This window comes from Ahaetulla prasina, chromosome 4 (assembly GCF_028640845.1).
Source record: "Ahaetulla prasina isolate Xishuangbanna chromosome 4, ASM2864084v1, whole genome shotgun sequence".
In the NCBI taxonomy this organism is placed as follows: Eukaryota; Metazoa; Chordata; class Lepidosauria; order Squamata; family Colubridae; genus Ahaetulla; species Ahaetulla prasina.
In genome coordinates, this window is record NC_080542.1 from 61,339,847 (window position 1) to 61,357,004 (window position 17,158).

At 38.2% G+C, this 17,158-nt stretch overlaps 1 protein-coding gene across 5 annotated transcripts in view; it reads left to right on the plus strand.

Moving 5' to 3' along the window:
• Nucleotides 1-638: 638 nt before the first annotated feature.
• The window catches only part of C4H7orf57 (chromosome 4 C7orf57 homolog), a 42,351-nt gene continuing 25,831 nt past the window's right edge, over nucleotides 639-17,158 (plus strand). For 3 of the 5 annotated variants that reach the window (XM_058180473.1, XM_058180476.1, XM_058180477.1), the window contains exons 1-2: nucleotides 777-1,012; nucleotides 1,964-2,017. In XM_058180473.1, coding sequence (XP_058036456.1) covers nucleotides 1,966-2,017 — 52 coding nt within the window. In that variant the 5' untranslated portion in view covers nucleotides 777-1,012; nucleotides 1,964-1,965. Of the gene's footprint in view, nucleotides 1,013-1,163; nucleotides 1,222-1,963; nucleotides 2,018-17,158 lie in introns of those variants that run through there. The other 2 variants (XM_058180474.1, XM_058180475.1) reach the window with 2 other exon arrangements.

Here is a 17,158-nt window from a genome sequence, read left to right on the forward strand (position 1 = left end):
GTCAACAAATACTAAAGGATTGTTGTAGTTCTATTTTTTCTCTCACATTGCAGGAAATCCCAGGGAACAACTTTTGACAAAGTTTGTTGCCTTGTAAAGTAAAAATAATGCAGCCTTAAGAGAATTTGTTAAGGGAGTTTGATGTTTACTGACAAACATACAATTATATATGTGGTGGGAGTCACAAAGGTTGTATGGCAGAAGTGCTTTACTCGAATGTAAATATATTCCATTGAGATCTCAACTTTAACAAGCACCTTCATTAAAAATCTTCCACAGAATACATATTTACAGTATGTAAATAAACAAAAATACAGATTCAGTGCACCCTGAATCCAGTTGTTTTCTTGCAGACATTTCATTACCAAACGATATAATACTATCTTCAGTAGTAGTGGTAGTACATCCCATGACTTGCCATGTAGGCTACCAGGAATTTTCTAGCATTTTTGGACTTGGCTTTGACTAGGATGCTCAGTTTCCCAGGCAAAACTTAAGTCTTTAAGCGGCTAGAAAAAAGCCTGTAAAATGAGGGTTACGCTAAAGAGCCAAGAGAAGGGCGACTCAACGGCCCTTGAGCGGTCTGAGGGGAGGAAGGGCAAACACGCCTCACCTCGCGGGGCTGATAAACTCCCACCGGCGTTTCTTTGGCCCAGCAGGCAGCAATCACCGGCGTCGGGTCGCCTTCCGATTGGCTGAAGGGAGGCAATTAGGGCCGCCTCTCTCTAATCTCCTCATTTTTCTCTCCGCGCACTTCCGGGACCGCCAGAGCAACAGCCAGCCAGCCAGGAGTAAGTGAGCTGCAACGGGCGGCGGAACGTTTTGTGTTGCTATAGCAGCAGGGATTGTTTGTTGTTGCAGCTAGTTAAGGAACGCCGCCCCCACCGCTTTGCTTGCGCGACTCCTCGCTTCGCTTCGAACTTCCCGGCCGGCGGGAAGGCGCTGAGCGCGAGAGGTTCGGGCCCCTCTTCCCCGACCCCAAGCGCGACGACGGCAGCGGCGGCGGATGTCGGTGAGCGTGTGAGCGTGTGAGCGAATGCGTTTGCCTCCAGGGATCCTCGGTACACTTTTTGCCGGTCAGAGGATAACAGTAATTCACAATAAAGCTTATTAAATACGGTAGAGCGAGAAGCAGCCCCTCCCGTTTCCTGGTTCCTGGGGAGTCCGCCCTTCCAGGGTCCGGGAAAGAGTTCGTTTTTTTCCTCACAACATGCTTGCGAGGTAGGCAGTCTGGCCCCCTGAGAATGCCTAAAAACATTGGGTCGGAGGTGAGCTTAACGGTATGCCCTTGATTTTGAGAGCAAATCATTCAGGAGGAGATTTTCTTTTACTGAAATAATACTGGTGAGAGTTGATGGGATTAAAAACGGAGAACTTCAGATATTGTGAATTGTTGTGTGTGTCTTTTTTCTCTGCACCTCTTTTGTTTTTTATCTGGGAAAATTTTAGTGCCTGTGCAGATTTTATTGATATATTAAATATCTGCTTTATGGTTTACTACAAGCAAAACTTTGTTTCTGTTTCCTGTCTTCCATCTGTATTAGGAATAGCAGGGAGAGTGTGTTGCGTTGTGGTGCGCAAGTATTGATAGCAAGGATGAAGGTGTGAGAATTGTGATGTGTTGCGCATTGTCTAGTGAACTATTTGGGCATTAACGTTCCTTCCAAATACTGGATTCTGGCTGATTATTACCCACTTCTGAAGAAGCAGAAGCATACACTTTTTGCCTTATATATTTGAAATACCGCACCGGCTTTTTGAAAATGTAAACTGCATATAGTCACCAATAAGTTTTAGTTCAGTATTGAAAAGAAGATTGGAGTAAATTGCAGATGTATATATAGGAAGAGCATCTAATGGCTTTACAGGGGGGAAAAAACCTACATTTATCCCCATAGGGCAGAGAACATAGAATGTTTGATGAAATGTGAAATGTTTAATTTGAACTTTTTGCACCGCACAGGTATGAATGCAAATAAAGAGTCGCGTGGACCCACAGATCAATATACACCATGTGGCAAGTACACTGTTTTATACTCACGTGATATTGTTTTTAAAATGAAAAGACTGAATTGTAACCCATTATCCTAGGATAGTTTATATTTAAATTAATGTGAATGTTATTATCATAAGATATTCAACATGAAATAAAATACACACAATAAACTGAATATTTCAGATCCTAATTTACACCTTTGTTAATCTAAAGGGAATAGGAATGTAAAAAAAAATTATTTATTCATAAAATTTATTGGCTGCCCATCTTACCATAAGTAACTCTAGGTGGCTTACAATCATAAAAATATATTTGTACATATACATTAAAACATAAATAAATTAAAACCAAAATTAAAATCTAAAGACATATGGGGAGAACCAGGAGAGGATGAGGTGAGGGGGGAATTTCAATCAAGCACTGTGCTGTTTCCCCATTTGGACCCAAGCCAATGGGGGAATAGAAGGGTTGGGGCCAACCTTACATTGGGGGGCAAAATGTTCCAGAGTGCAGGAGCAACAGTAGAGAAGTCTCTTCTCCTGGACCCACCACCCGGAATAATCGGGGTGACAGGATCCGCAGCATGCTTCCTCTGCCGGCATGAGTGGGTTGGTAGTCATATTCACAGATTCCTATGGACGTTCCATATAGAAAGGGCCAAAGAAATCTAAAATCTTTACAAAATTTAAAACTTTTATTTTATTTTATTTTGCTTTTCCTAGGGAACTTGGCATGAAAAGTTAGGGGACAGATTAAATATGTGCAATGCTTATCATATGATAATGAATGGTGGCTCGGGGGCTAGACAGCTGAGCTGTCGATCGAAAGATCGGCAGTTTGGCGGTTCGAATCCCTGGTGCTGCTGTGTGACGGGGTGAGCTACTGTTACTAGTCTCAGCTTCTGCCAACCTAGCAGTTTTGAAAGCACATAAAAATGCAAGTAGAAAAAATAGGGACCACCTTTGGTGGGAAGGTAGGAGCGTTCCGTGCGCCTTTGGTGTTGAGTCATACCGGCCATATGACCATGGAGATGTCTTCGGACAGTACTGGCTCTTCGGCTTTGAAACGGAGATGAGCATTACCCGCCTAGAGTCAGGAACGACTAGCACGTATGTGCAAGGGGAACCTTTACCTTTACCTTTACCTTTAATGCTTATCAGGCCCAAGTATTTTTCCTGTTACTGATTTAATTGAATTTAAAATTTTATTAGTTTGCATTTATGATATAATAAACATTCCATTATATATTTTCTCAGAAATAAAGCATACAATACTTAATATGGCTAACTCTCAATAGTTTTACATAAAAATGCTTTAGTTTTGGATAAATGGCATTGTGTCTTTTAATATAAAAGGGAAAGAAAGAGACATTATGAAGAGTGGCTTAAAACTGATAGTCTTAATATTAGAAAGAATTCTACTGAATGCTGATTCTCATGAAAGAAGTAATATCTTGATAAGCTACAACATATCTCAGGGTTTTGAAAATCTGTATTTATTTGGAAGCCATGTCAAATGGAAAAAAACCAATTTGGAATATTTTAAAACACCTTTGGATAAAAACCTTTATGAACTTTTTCTGCAAATGGGAAATTTTAATATTTGTTATATTGTGATACAAGACTCAAGGCCCACGTGGCCATCCGGGAAACTAAGGGTCCGGCCCGCCTCACTTCGGCCCAGCCCCCGCCATCCTAGCGGCCGTGCACACAGGCCCAGTTCTCTGTTGCCACATGAAGAGCAACTAAAGTAGTCTGTGGGGCTATGGTAAAAAAATAATTCAGACCTTCCAACCTTGCAAGAAATTTTTTTTTTCTTGAGAAGTTGGAAGATCTGGACTATTTTTTTTACTTAGTTGCTCTGCACGAGGCGGTGGCAAAAAGAGTTGGAAAAGTTAGTGAAGGGATGTGGCTGCCCTGGGTGGGGTGAGGGTTTGGCCTGGCTGAAGGGTCCACAAGTAAGCTGGGGTACTGTAACTTAGCAGGAGGCTGACCAACGCACTGGTGTGATGGCCACAAAGTGAGGCAGAGGGAGTGTGGAGCTTCCTCCCCCATGCCTTGCACTGGCTGAGTGCCCCACCAGTCAGCACGTGAGCAGTGAGGTGGAGTGGTGGTGGAGTAGAAGCAAGGCTTACCTGAGTGCCCTGCCAGCAAGGCACTGAATGAAAGTTTCTAGGTCCCTAACTCTGCAAAAGAAGATGGGTGCTGAATCTGCGCAATATTATAGCACCCAGGAGCATCCATTCTCAGCATGAAAGGCATTTCCCAGCCAACTCTCCTCTCCCTTCCTCAAAGCAAAGGCAAAAAACCAGAGAAACAAAGAGAGGTGACAGGTATTTGCAAAGTGAGTGGCAGGAAGGGAGGAAGAAGCATGAGGTATCTTAGTGGGTCAGGGAGACCTTGAGGGCCTGTTCTATCACTAGGCCCCCCCATGGCTTTTCCCACCCTGAGATACCTCATACACATTGGTATTCTTGAATTGTGAGCTCTTAGGAAAGTATCCCTTCCTTGCAAACAGCTATTTCCAGTGCAGAAAACAGGACAAGGAAAGAGGGGAAGAGAGTAAGGAAGGAAAAAGAAGGAAATAAGGGAAGGAAGAAGAAAGAAAGAATGAAGAGGGAAGGAAAAAAGGAAGAAAGGAAGGAAGATTATAATGACAGAGTAAGGGTAAATCCTGCCATAGCACTTGCCACCAGCAGCCATGCTGCCTTTTCCCATCCCCTTTCCCCTCCTGACCTCTCCTGGTGGTCTCCCATCCTATCACTGAGGATGGTTTGGTTACAAAGCCAGGTCTCCTCATAAGGAGATGGAGTGGGCCTCCCTCTGACGCACACACTTTGCCCTCCTGCACACACCATGAGCAACCTGGCCAAGGAGAGTGAGCACAGCAGCAGTGGGAGCTGGCCATGCTGTCCCCCTGAGGTCAGTCACAATCCTGATGTGGCCTTCAGTGAAATTGAGTTTGACACCTTTGTTGTAATAAGATATACCGGTACATTAATTGTATATTTGTTGAAATATCAAACATTCATACATTTTAGTTATTGAGTCTTGTTTTCTCTTGGTGTCCTTCTCTGATATTGGTATGGACAACTCTTAAGGATGGGCAAAATTGGAATTACAACAAGGAAGTTCTGATACAGAACTTCGATTTTGACAGTATGAAACCAATACACAGAGTTGCTAACTGTTCTTCCCTAAGGAGGAGTATCACAGTTTTAGGGAAATATTAACAAAAACAGATTCAAATGGTTTCCAAACCACAGCAGAAAATGAAAAATAATAGTTCTGAAACAAAATTGCAGCAATCTCTACAAGGTGGGAAGGGGTGGGGAGGCGGAGAAGCAAGACGCATGGAACGAGACAGGGAACAACCCAAAGGTGAAATATAAAGGCATGCCTTCCCCACATCGGGCTCTTGCTACATGAAAAAGTCCTTCCCTTGTTAGTTTGATAAATAATTTTACTGGCTAGAACCTGCTGGATTTTTATTTCAGCTGTCTGTTTTTACTCACTGCAATAAATTCCAGCACTTGGTGGGCTCAGAAATTCAAACGCATAGCAGTTTCTCCTTCGTGTGAGCTGTTGCCTAAAACATTCAGGTGTGTTGTTTTTTTTTCATTTTTAGTTCGCCACTTAAGTTGGGGTTTGTATACAGGAGATGAGAATGGTGTATTACAATGAAGTACTTTAGATTGCATTTCGTTTCTTCGCCGTGTCTTACCTGACTTCCAACTCCTACCATGGCTGGTGAGGAAGGGGAGAAAAGACGGCAAGGGGAGCCCTGTCTCACTCCATGCGTCTTGCTTCGCTGCCTCCCCACCTCTCCCTACCTGCCACTCTCCCTTGCCGGCCGAGATCAGCAAGCCTGATTCAGGGAGCTGAACACGCTGCTGCCACCCTGGAGAAAAGGAACATCAGAAGTGGGCTCTCTTTCTTCTTCTCCCGAGTGGCAGTGGTGTATCTGGGTCACCAAATCTGGCCTGCTGATCTCGGGCGGCAGCGGCTCTGACCCAATCCTCGGCAGCAATGCTGCAAGCAAGAACCGGCCACACCGATCCTGCTTCATGGCTGCGCAGACAGCCCACACCGGCCACTGCTCAGAGCTCCAGCGCCACTACCCCTCCCCCCAGGTCGACAGGGCTAGGGCTGGCAAGAGTTTGTTTGCGGCTGTCACTAAGAGAAGGGGCGTGCAAGCTAGGGTTTACTGGAGTGGCCTCTGTTCTGGGTGGATGGCAGGTGCGCGTGGGGCATGTTCCCCCACCGTTTGCCCTGCCTCGTCTCCTCTCCTCACCTCATGCTGTTTGCCCGGCAGCTGTGCATGCATCTAAGTATTTGGGGGGGGCTTATTTTCAGGGGGGGCATTATAGCACGTGCGCTCAAAAGTCCAATTGGGCTTATTATCTGGACATGTCTTATTTTCGGGAAACACGGTATTGCTATTGCTATTACGTACTCAGATGTACAGTTTTGGAGGGTTTTTTTTTCTTTTTGTTCCTTTCCTCTAACCTTTAATTCATCATAGCCTAGTATGACTATCTAATTCTAGTAATTATTTTTTCTATCAGAATTACTGATGCTTGTATAACAACTTCTAAAATAGTTATGTTATCAAGGCAAGTTATAAATAACATGAACAATAATTTGTAAAATTGCAAGATTTTTTTAAAAAAAACAATACCTTCCCTCTTATGGCATTAACTTCACGGACACTTAATGCCCACTTAATGATAATCCCCACCCTGTCACCTGACCACCAAGCCACGCCCACCAATTAAGCCAAGCCCATAGAACCGGTAGGGAAAATTTTTAAATTTCACCCTTGGAAGGAAGGACTCACTGGAGAAGAGCCTAATGCTGGGAAAGATTAAGGGCAAACGAAGAACGGGACGCCAGGGAATGAGGTGGCTGGATGGAGTCACTGAAGCAGTAGGCATGAGCTTATATGGACTCCAGAGGATGGTAGAGAATAGGAAGGCCTGTAGGAACTTTGTCCATGGAGTCGCGATGGGTCGGACTTGACTAACAGCAACAAACTTTGGTTTGGTTTTTATTTTTGTTTTTGTTTCAATTTGTTTCCGAAGCAGGAGTAACTCAGGAACTTGAGAACCCTAATTTTCTCATGCACTTTTCTGTTATGTAGAAATAAGATGCTTTGATTTACAAATTATTCATTTGCATGTCCTCACATTTTCAGATTGGTAGAAGGGAAGAATAATTATAAGCTGGTTTCAGGCTGCTTTTGAGGGATTTCAGAAAAAAAAATGGCCTATGCCTAGACATATCTTAAATCCTCAGTAATCCATCATTTTACATTGAGAGAGCTCCCTCCTACTTCATTCTGGCCTTCCTCCTAAGAAGCATACAAAGAAAAAGAAGGAGAATGTGGAGACTTTAACAAAATTCTTGCTTTCTTAATTTAACCATTTTCTGAATTAATTTTACTAATCAGATCTCAGAAAGGTTTAATCTTGGGAATTAATCTTTCCAGATGATACAATTAATCTAACTTTGGACCAGTTAACTGATTTTATCATCTTGGCTAGCAATAGAACTGTAAGAACATGTTGATTTTATCTCATTCCCAAATTAATATCCTTAATTGATAGTGCTGTAGAAACCCCTTCCTTCCTTCCTTCCTTCCTTCCTTCCTTCCTTCCTACCTACCTACCTACCTACCTTCCTTCCTTCCTTCCTTCCTTCCTTCCACTTTTTGCAAGACCCATAATTGCACAGTCCAACATTAATAGACAATGGTTAATATTTTATGTTATATGAATGATACAGCGATTCCTTGACATACATTGACCTTAAAAGAGCATTGAGGTTCCTGGCTCATTACTGTAAGGAACAGGAGGTTACTGTAAACTCAGTTATCTTCTCTGTAAACTCAGAAGATAAAGTCAAGATGGACAGATAGAAATTTTATTTTTGTCATTGACCGTTAAAATATATAGATATAAGTTATTTATAAAAATAAAGGGATAAAAATCTAAAGTTGAATAAAGCAAAATTATCTCTTAACAACAATAACTATCACAAGCCATTTGTGAAAAAGGTAATTCATTCCATAACTTTGGTCGCAAACTGATTTGATCGTGACTCGAACCTAATTTTGGAAATTTGCACTTACAAAAAAAAAATGCCGCAAAAGGCAGTGGGGAAAAAAAATTGTGATTTTTTTGGTCAGAATCCGATTTGGTTGTGGTCAGAAACGTTCATGACCAGAGGTTCTACTGTATAGCAATATTTTGCTATTTTGAAGAAATAGATTTATCTTGGTTATTTAATAGATAGTGCAAATAATAATTATCAGTGTGCCCTGTAAGTTTTAATAAAAGAGGAATAATCAAAGAGGAATATAGGGATATCTGGTGACAGATATCCCTATAGAAATGACAATACAGAAGAACATGGGCTGTAGTTTCTATCACACCTGTGTCATAGTGGGAGTATTGGATTTCATATGGTTTTCCTATATTTTCCCCTGAGAATTGATGTGAAGAAAGTTTTAAATCAAGCTAACAATGAGGATTTCCTGAATTTGAGAAATGTGCTATGATATAAATATATTAATAGGCACTAAATGTTAGTTATTTACAATTATGATAAAGAAAGTTAATATGGCCTTTGTCTTAATATTAATCTAGCTTTAAGATTAGACTATTGGCATGATTTATTGGCATAGACTAGGACATTAGCAACAGAGGTCAGAGAAAGGCACCTGAAAGAAGAGAGCACACAGGTTTTAGGCTATTTTGCATTGCATGAGATATCCACAGCAGTGGCATCTGAGGTAAAGAAGGGGGAGGAGTTATACTGAGAAGGTTTGGAGTATGGATTGTAAGAGTATGGTCCCATTAGAACCCTATTCCTTACGCTAAAATTACTATGTTGCAATAAAAAAAACAAATGAAGAAGGCCATTATATCATTGCTGACTGAAGGGATGTAGAAAAGGGAAGAGAGATGGTAGGAAGTTTGAGGGACTTAGACAATCAATAGCATTTACCATGCTGGGAGCGTTTATTGGGAGAAAGATTCGTGTAGCAGTCTTGCCCTACTCACCTCATTAAAATATAAGAAGATCCCTCAGAAGATTTTGTTTATGCCCAAACACTGCTAAAACTAATCTGAACAAGAGTAAATCAGTTAGTCAGAAGAGTTTGGCAGAACATCCAGAACACGATGGTGTCAGGGTTTCAAGTAACAACCCCAACAAAAAAAAACTCCGAGGTTGGAAGTTCCTCAAAGTTGCATTTTATTAGAGATGTCATATTGGCACATCTGGGAAAACCTGAATCTGAAAGTTTCCAGGTTTTCCTCACCCAAAGAAAAGTTGAAATTCCTGCCTAGAACCCACAAGTTCATCACATGGTCCAATCAAAGCACCGTCCCACCTGGAGATGCCTCGCAGCCTGCACCCGAAGTGCAGGGCAAGATATCCTTGACTCTCTGAGAAAGGAATGTTATTATGACTATATTCACCTTTGCTCCATACTTCCCCCACCCTTTCCCACAGCAGTAAAAGTGCAGGCCTAAAGATCCAATGCAAAAGATGGCTTATAGGCCTAACAGATGGTTTATTTTGGATTCAGAATAAAACACTATTTTTTATTTTATGTATACCCTTACTATATATATTCTAAGTATTTTTTTCTTTCTCATTCCTTTTTGCCTTGTACTATTATTTGTGTTTAAACATGTGTATTGTAAAATCTGGTGTGTTTTTTTTGTTTTGGATAAGACAGATTTTAGGCCATAAATAAATATTGTTTAAAATGTGTGTGTGTGGGAGGGGGGGGACGGAGAGAGGGAGAAAGGGAGATACCAGAACATGTTGCAGTAGTCAAATACACTGAGCTGAAAGTTTTTAAGGGGATGCAATCCAGTTCCACTGAAATCTGAAGCATCTTACCTGTTTAACCGTCACACAAGACAAATCCATATGATTTTTCAAGAGTGATTAGATCATGTTTGGATCCTTTTTCCTCCTCCCCTCGCCTTGGTCTATATGCTTACCTTTCTCACGATCTTCCCTCTTCTTCTCTTACCATTTATACATTGTCTTGTTGCCATTCCTACCCACTGCAAATGTCCACTTAGTCTGCCCTCCCTTCTTCCAGTCTTCCTGTATATTCTTTTTGATATTTCCAATTATCTGTCCTTAGGTGCTTGTTTTGGTCCCCAGTGACCTTTCTCTTTTCTGTAGCTTCTTGTCTGGAACAGCTGTGTGGAAAGTCTTGTCTTATATGTAAGGTTTGTGTGTTCGTATTTTATACTATATTTTGCAACTTTCTGCATTTTCTCTTCATTTCCTATAACTAGACCTTGCTACATTAATGGTCCAATTCGCACCAATAGTTGGAGATTTGTATACTAGTATCTTTTTTCTTGACAGACCACCCTCTAGGATTTGAGTTATATTATTTATAATTTTTTGAAACCATTTCTAATGTATCCTTGTATTGAGACTTTTCAGCAGTTGTCCATCCAAATTGTTCATCCAATTTTCTTTCGGTATAGAGAAGATAATATTTCTGAGTAATGTAAATGAGAAAAACTTTGATTTCAGCTTCTAAAATGTCTAAATGTTATTTCTTGAATTGCACAATTAGATGCTTCTAGAGCAAGAGTGTCAAACTCGTGACAGCATGTAGTCACATGATGTATCACAGTTTTTTCCCCTTTGCTAAATGTCGGTGGGCGTGGCCAGTGTGTAACACATCCGGCTCACGGGCCGTGAGTTTGACACCTGTGTTGTAGAATATTCTTACTGAGCAGAATTACTGGCTCCTTGCCTATTTTATCTACCAAATATTTTAGATAAAGCAGGATATCAGCCAATCTTTCCTGCAAAAATAAATTATACTATTTCCTCCTTTGTAGCCAAAGTCTTTGGGGGCTTGTCATTTACTTACCCAATTTTTAGACAGTAAAATCTCTTATATATCAGTGACAATACCATGGATATAGTTCATCCTGCAGCAATTATACAATATGACTATTTTTTTCTAAACTCTCCAAGTCTCAAACAGTCTCTGTTGGTAGGTATCAAACCATAACAAGAAAACTCCCAATTGAATACATGCTAATAGGCACAGTATTATTACATAAAATTCCCAGCTGAATTTATTTGTGTTTACAGCATTATGTCCTCTGTTTTAAATTACTTTAATTTTTAAAAACTTGATACTAAAGAAATGTTCCTATATATTGACATCATAGAATTCATGGTTGGTCTTCAATTCATTTGTCTTTAGTACACTCCCCAAGCTTTTTTTTAGAAGGAATCATTTCATTTTTAGAGTAACATGGATTATTCAAGTTGGAAAGAAAAGATAATGAAATGACTGATTGGTATGGAAAAATGACAGTCTAAATTACCATTATAAATACAAAAATCCTATTTAGTAACTATGCCCCACATTCATAAGCAGAGTGGATTTGATTTAAATCAAGTCTGTTTCAATCGAAAGGTCGGCAGTTCAGTGGTTCGAATCCCTAGTGCCACGTGACAGGGTGAGCTCCCATTACTTGTTCCAGGTTCTCACAGCCTAGCAGTTTGAAAGCACATAAAAAATGTAAGTAGAAAAATAGGGACCACCTTTGGTGGGAAGGTAACAACGTTCTGTGTGCTTTTGGCATTTAGTGATGCTGGCCACATGACCACGGAGACATCTTCGGACAGTGCTGGCTCTTCGGCTTTGAAACAGAGATGAGCACCACCCCCTAGAGTCAGAAACGACTAGCACGTATGTGCAAGGAGAACCTTTACCTTTTTACATAGAAAACTATCTTTAGATAGATTTTTACTCCAAAAGCATTTTATTAAAAAAATCTGATTTAAATTTTTAAAAATTGTTTTTTTAATTTTATTTTTTTAAAAACCATTGATTTTTATCTACCTGTTCATACCCCTATTTATGAGCCTACTCATGAACAGATGAAAATGATAAAAATTAGGAAAAAAACAAAATATAAATACTTTGGTATTGGCCAAATGCTATTGGTAAGGAATATAAAAAGGAAATGTCCATAAGAACAAGTTAAAAGGGGGAAAAACCCTGCTTCCAAGAAGTTGCATCACATTTTTACCCAAAATAATGTTTACATATATATGTGAATATATATAATTTCTGAGTAGGCAGTGAGGAGTAATAATGTTGCATAAGTAGGAATGAAAGGAGAAATGTTTTTGCAAGATTTTTAAGAATATAAAGCTACCTTGAACTGGAAGACATAGTAAAGGGTAATTTGGTGATTTATTTAAATAAATAAAAAGTGTAAGAAAATTTAATGCAGTAGTGGGATTGAAGAATAAAGATTTGCATTAACTTCTTGATTTAAAAAGCAAGACAGTGCTAAAATACCTAAATAGGGAGACCAATAATTATAAATAGATTTAAGAGGATTGGTACCTTCATCTGTCAATGGAGTCAGATGAAGGGATAAACTACAGTTGGATAGTAATAGCACTTAGATTTATATACCGCTCTACAGTGCTTTACAGCCCTCTCTAAGTGGTTTACAGAGTCAGCATATTGCCCCCCAACAATTTGGGTCCTCATTTTACCCACTTCGGAAGGATGGAAAGCTGAATCAACCTTGAGCCTGGTGAGATTTGAACTGCTAAATTGCAGACAGCCAACAATCAGTAGAAGTTGCCTGCACTCTAATCATTGCGCCACCACAGCTTGTGGATGCTGTAAATGTTGTAAATCTTTATTATATTGATAAATAATAAATGCAGTGTACAGGTTTTATATTTAGTGTTTATCTTGTTAATTCTAAGCTACTTTGAAATTATTTTGGGGTTAAATTGATAGCAAAATGTTGTTCTGAAGGGAGGTTGAGTTTTAGGAAAAGGATCTTTGTTCTGCTTTGGCTAGGAATATGGGTAAAAAAGACATTGATGAATATCCTCTCTAGTTTACAATATAAAGCCTTGCAATAAGCAACCAAGAATTGGGGTAGGAGGTGATAAGGGCCTCTGGTGGCTCAACAGACTAAACAGTCTGTTATTAACACAGCTGCTTGCAATTACCGCAAGTTCAAGTCCCACCAGGCCCAAGGTTGACTCAGCCTTCCATCCTTTATAAAGTAGGTAAAATGAGGACCCAGATTGTTGGGGGCAATAAAAGTTGACTTTCTTTCTAATGGATGAAGACTATTGCTTAACACAATATAAGCCACCCTGAGTCTTTGGAGAAGGGCGGGATATAAATTCAAATAAAAAAAAAATAAGTGTAAAAGTGGCATAAAAGTGGTCAATATTGGAAATGAATAAGAGATTTAAAGTAATAAAGAAACCCTACAAATTTAGTAAATAGAATATCCCTTTCTTTTCAAATACAAAATCAGATTTAAGTAACTTGTAAATTGAACTTGATAATTAATAACAAGGGACATGGTGGCTCAGTGATTAATACGCTGAGCTTGTTGATCGAAAGGTCAGCAGTTCACCAGTTCGAATCCCTAGTACCGCATAATGGCATGAGCTCCCGTTACTTGTTCAGCTTCTGCCAACCTAGCAGTTTGAAAGCACGTAAAAAATGCAAGTAGACCACTTTTTAATTTTTAACCAATATTTACGTGATTCGGGGCAGGACCATCACATATGGTAATATGTTCCATCTTTATTTTTACATTTCCAGCATATGGGAGACATTTTGGGATACATTTTCGCTAGTCTCGAAGGGGGCAGGTGCCACCTGTAGAACATTTTATATGCATTTTCTTTGTATGCTGCTGATTTTGTTAATTTATAATTTCTGTTCCATATTTTCTCCCAATCTGATAAATTTATGTTATGTCCAATATTTTGGCCCCATGCAATCATACATCCTTTCACTACTTCTTCTTCCAATTCTACTTCTAGCAAGTATTTATAAATTTGGGTAATATTTTTTTTGTCTGGCCCTAGTAAAATTTTATCTAATTGCTGTGGTTTAAGATATATTCCATATTCTTTTATATCTTGTTTGTATCGATTTTGTAACTGAAGATAGGCCCACCAGTCAACCCGTAGTCCTTGTTCTTGGAGGTCCTGTAGTGTTTTAATTTTCCATGAATATCTAATAGATCTTTATATTTTAGCATTTTATTCAAATCTAAATTATTTGGGTGAATCATCGCTTCCATTGTGGATAGCCAAATTGGGATTTTTATATAGTGTTTCTTTTTAACTTTAATCCAATTGTTTATTAGGGAATCTCTAATCAAATGTCTGTGGAAATATTTTTGTTTCATATGGCCTGTTTCCCACAGGAAGGCATGCCATCCTCTCTGTAGGTCGTGGCCTTCTATAGCTAGTATTCTTTTATTCTTTAAATTAATCCAGTCTTTTAACCAAACTAGTGTTGCTGCACTATAATATAATTCCCAATTTGGTAATCCAAATCCTCCTCTGCTCTTCATATCTTGTAGATATTTCATTTTTATTCTAGGTTTTTTCCCCTGCCAAATAAATTTTCCAATTGTTTTATTAAGGTCATTAAAAAAGATCTTTTCTAATTTGACTGGAACAGTCTGAAACAAATATAGGAATTTTGGTAGTATGGACATCTTTACGGCTGCTATTCTTCCTAATAGTGACAGCTGCATCTTCTTCCACAATTCTAAATCTTTTTTTGTTTCTTGTAATAATTTGTTGTAGTTATTCTCCTTTATTGCTTTACAATGCGCTGTCAACCATATCCCTAAGTATTTGATTTTTCTTGTTGTTTGAAGTCCAAGTGATCTTTCCAATTCTATTGTTTGTGGTTCTGTTAAATTTTTCGGTAGAAGTTTCATTTTCTGTCTATTAATTTTCAACCCTGCTACAGTTCTATATCTTTCTAATTCCTTAATTAGTGCTTGTCCTCTCTAGTGGTTCTTCAATGATAAAAACCAAATCATCTGCAAACGCTTGCAGTTTATATTCTTCACTTCTAATTTTCAACCCTGCTACAGTTCTATATCTTTCTAATTCCTTAATTAGTGCTTGTCCTCTCTAGTGGTTCTTCAATGATAAAAACCAAATCATCTGCAAACGCTTGCAGTTTATATTCTTCACTTCTAATTTTCAATCCTTTTATTTCTGGATTTTGTCTAATTCGTTCTAGTAATACCTCTAATGAAAATATAAAGAGCAGAGGGGATAGGGGGCAGCCTTGTCGAACTCCTTTTTCTATATTTAAAGTTTGGGTATTTTCTCCATTGATTATAATTTTTGCTTTTTGTATCGAATAAATTGCTGTTATAATATTCTCAAATTTGGTGCCAAAGTTCATATCGTATACTTGTTGAATCATAAATTGCCAATTGAGATTGTCAAATGCTTTTTGGGCATCCAAGAAAACAAGGGCTACCTGTTTCTCTGGGTGAGCTTCATAGTATTCTAAACTATCCATTATTATTCTTAAATTGTTTCTAATTTGTCTGTCTGGAAGGAATCCATTTTGGTCTGAGTGTATATAATCATTCAAAATTTTCTTTAGTCTGTTGGCGATAATAGTAGCAAATATTTTATAATCTACATTTAACAGAGAGATTGGTCTATAATTTTGTATCAGCCTAGGATCCGTATCCTCCTTCGGAATTAGCGAAATTAGTGTTTCCCTCCATGTATCCGGCATTTTAGCTGATGTTAATACCTCATTAAATAAATCAACCATTATTGGTCCTATTTGTTCTTCTATTATCTTATAGAATTCTGCTGGAAAACCATCAGGGCCTGGTGTTTTACTACTTTTCTGGGATCTAATTGCTTGATTTAATTCCATCATAGTTATATCCTTAGTCAGCATTTCTTTCAGTTCATCTTTTATTTCGAGTTCTTTTTCCTTAGATAGTTCCTAATCTGCTCCTCATCTATTTTTCTTTCTTATAGAGATCTTCAAAATATTTATGTGCAATCTCTTTTTCTTTTCTATTGTATATTGGTTTCTCCATTTTCATCTTGTAATTGGTAAATTATTCTTTTCTCTCTCTTTTTGAGTTTATAAGAGAGCCATCTTCCTGGTTTATTTGCTTGTTCAAAATGTATTTGTTTGGTTGCTTTCAGATTTCTGACCAGTTCTTCTTGCTCAACTAAATTGAGTTTGTGTTTATAGAGAATCAGTTGTTCTTGTAGTTGAGAGTTTAATGGGTTATTCTGTAGATTAGTCTCTAATTTTTTGATTGTTTGAAGTAGATTATTTTGTTGAGCATATTTTTCTTTATTCTTTTTTGCAGTAAAGGATATTATAACTCCCCGAATCACAGCTTTCATAGTATCCCATAAGTTTTGGGTCGATGTATATTGATTATTGTTTTCTTTAAAGTAAAATTTTAGTTCTTCCTTAATTTTCTTAGTAAATTCCTCATCTTTCAATAATTGAGTATTTAGTGTCCATCTTCTCCTTGGGTTTTTTTCCCCCTTCCAGCTAATTTTAAGCGGGTTGTGGTCTGCCCATGAATTCAATAAGATTTCTACTTCTGCCACTTCTTCTACTAGGTCTCCACTCATCCATGCCATATCAATGCGTGACTAAGATTTATGGGGGTTCGAATAAAAGGTAAATTGTCTTTTTTCTGAGTTTAGTATTCTCCATATATCTATTAAATTTAGTTCTTTAGTCATTTCTACAAATATTTTTGGCAGTTCTCTTTTTTTTTTCACTTTCTTATTCTCCCCATTATAATCTTTTTGATAATTTGATATCGCATTAAAATCGCCTATGATATAAATGTTTTCCTTATCTAATTCAATAATTTTGTCATATAGGGCTTTGTAAAATTCACTTTGATTGTCGTTGGGGGCATAAATTACCACTAATAGGATTTTTTAAAGATTTATCTGTATTTCTATTGCCAAAATTCTTCCTTTAGGGTCTTCAAATATTAAATTTGCCTCTATTTCTTCCTTAATATACACCGCTATTCCTTTCTTTTTCTCCTGATCTGCAGAAGCCGTAAACAGCATCCCTAATTTGGGGCAATTTAAATATTTTTCATCAGTTTTTAGAATATGTGTTTCCTGTAAGCATATGATATCTACATTTTGTTTTATTAAATTTGCAAAAATCCTTTTCCTTTTTGTCATTGAATTTAGTCCATTTATGTTGATGGATAAGAGTTTCACCTCCTTTTCCATAGCCCTAGTTATCTTTCGTTTTTTGTCTTCTAATTGCTCTTATATC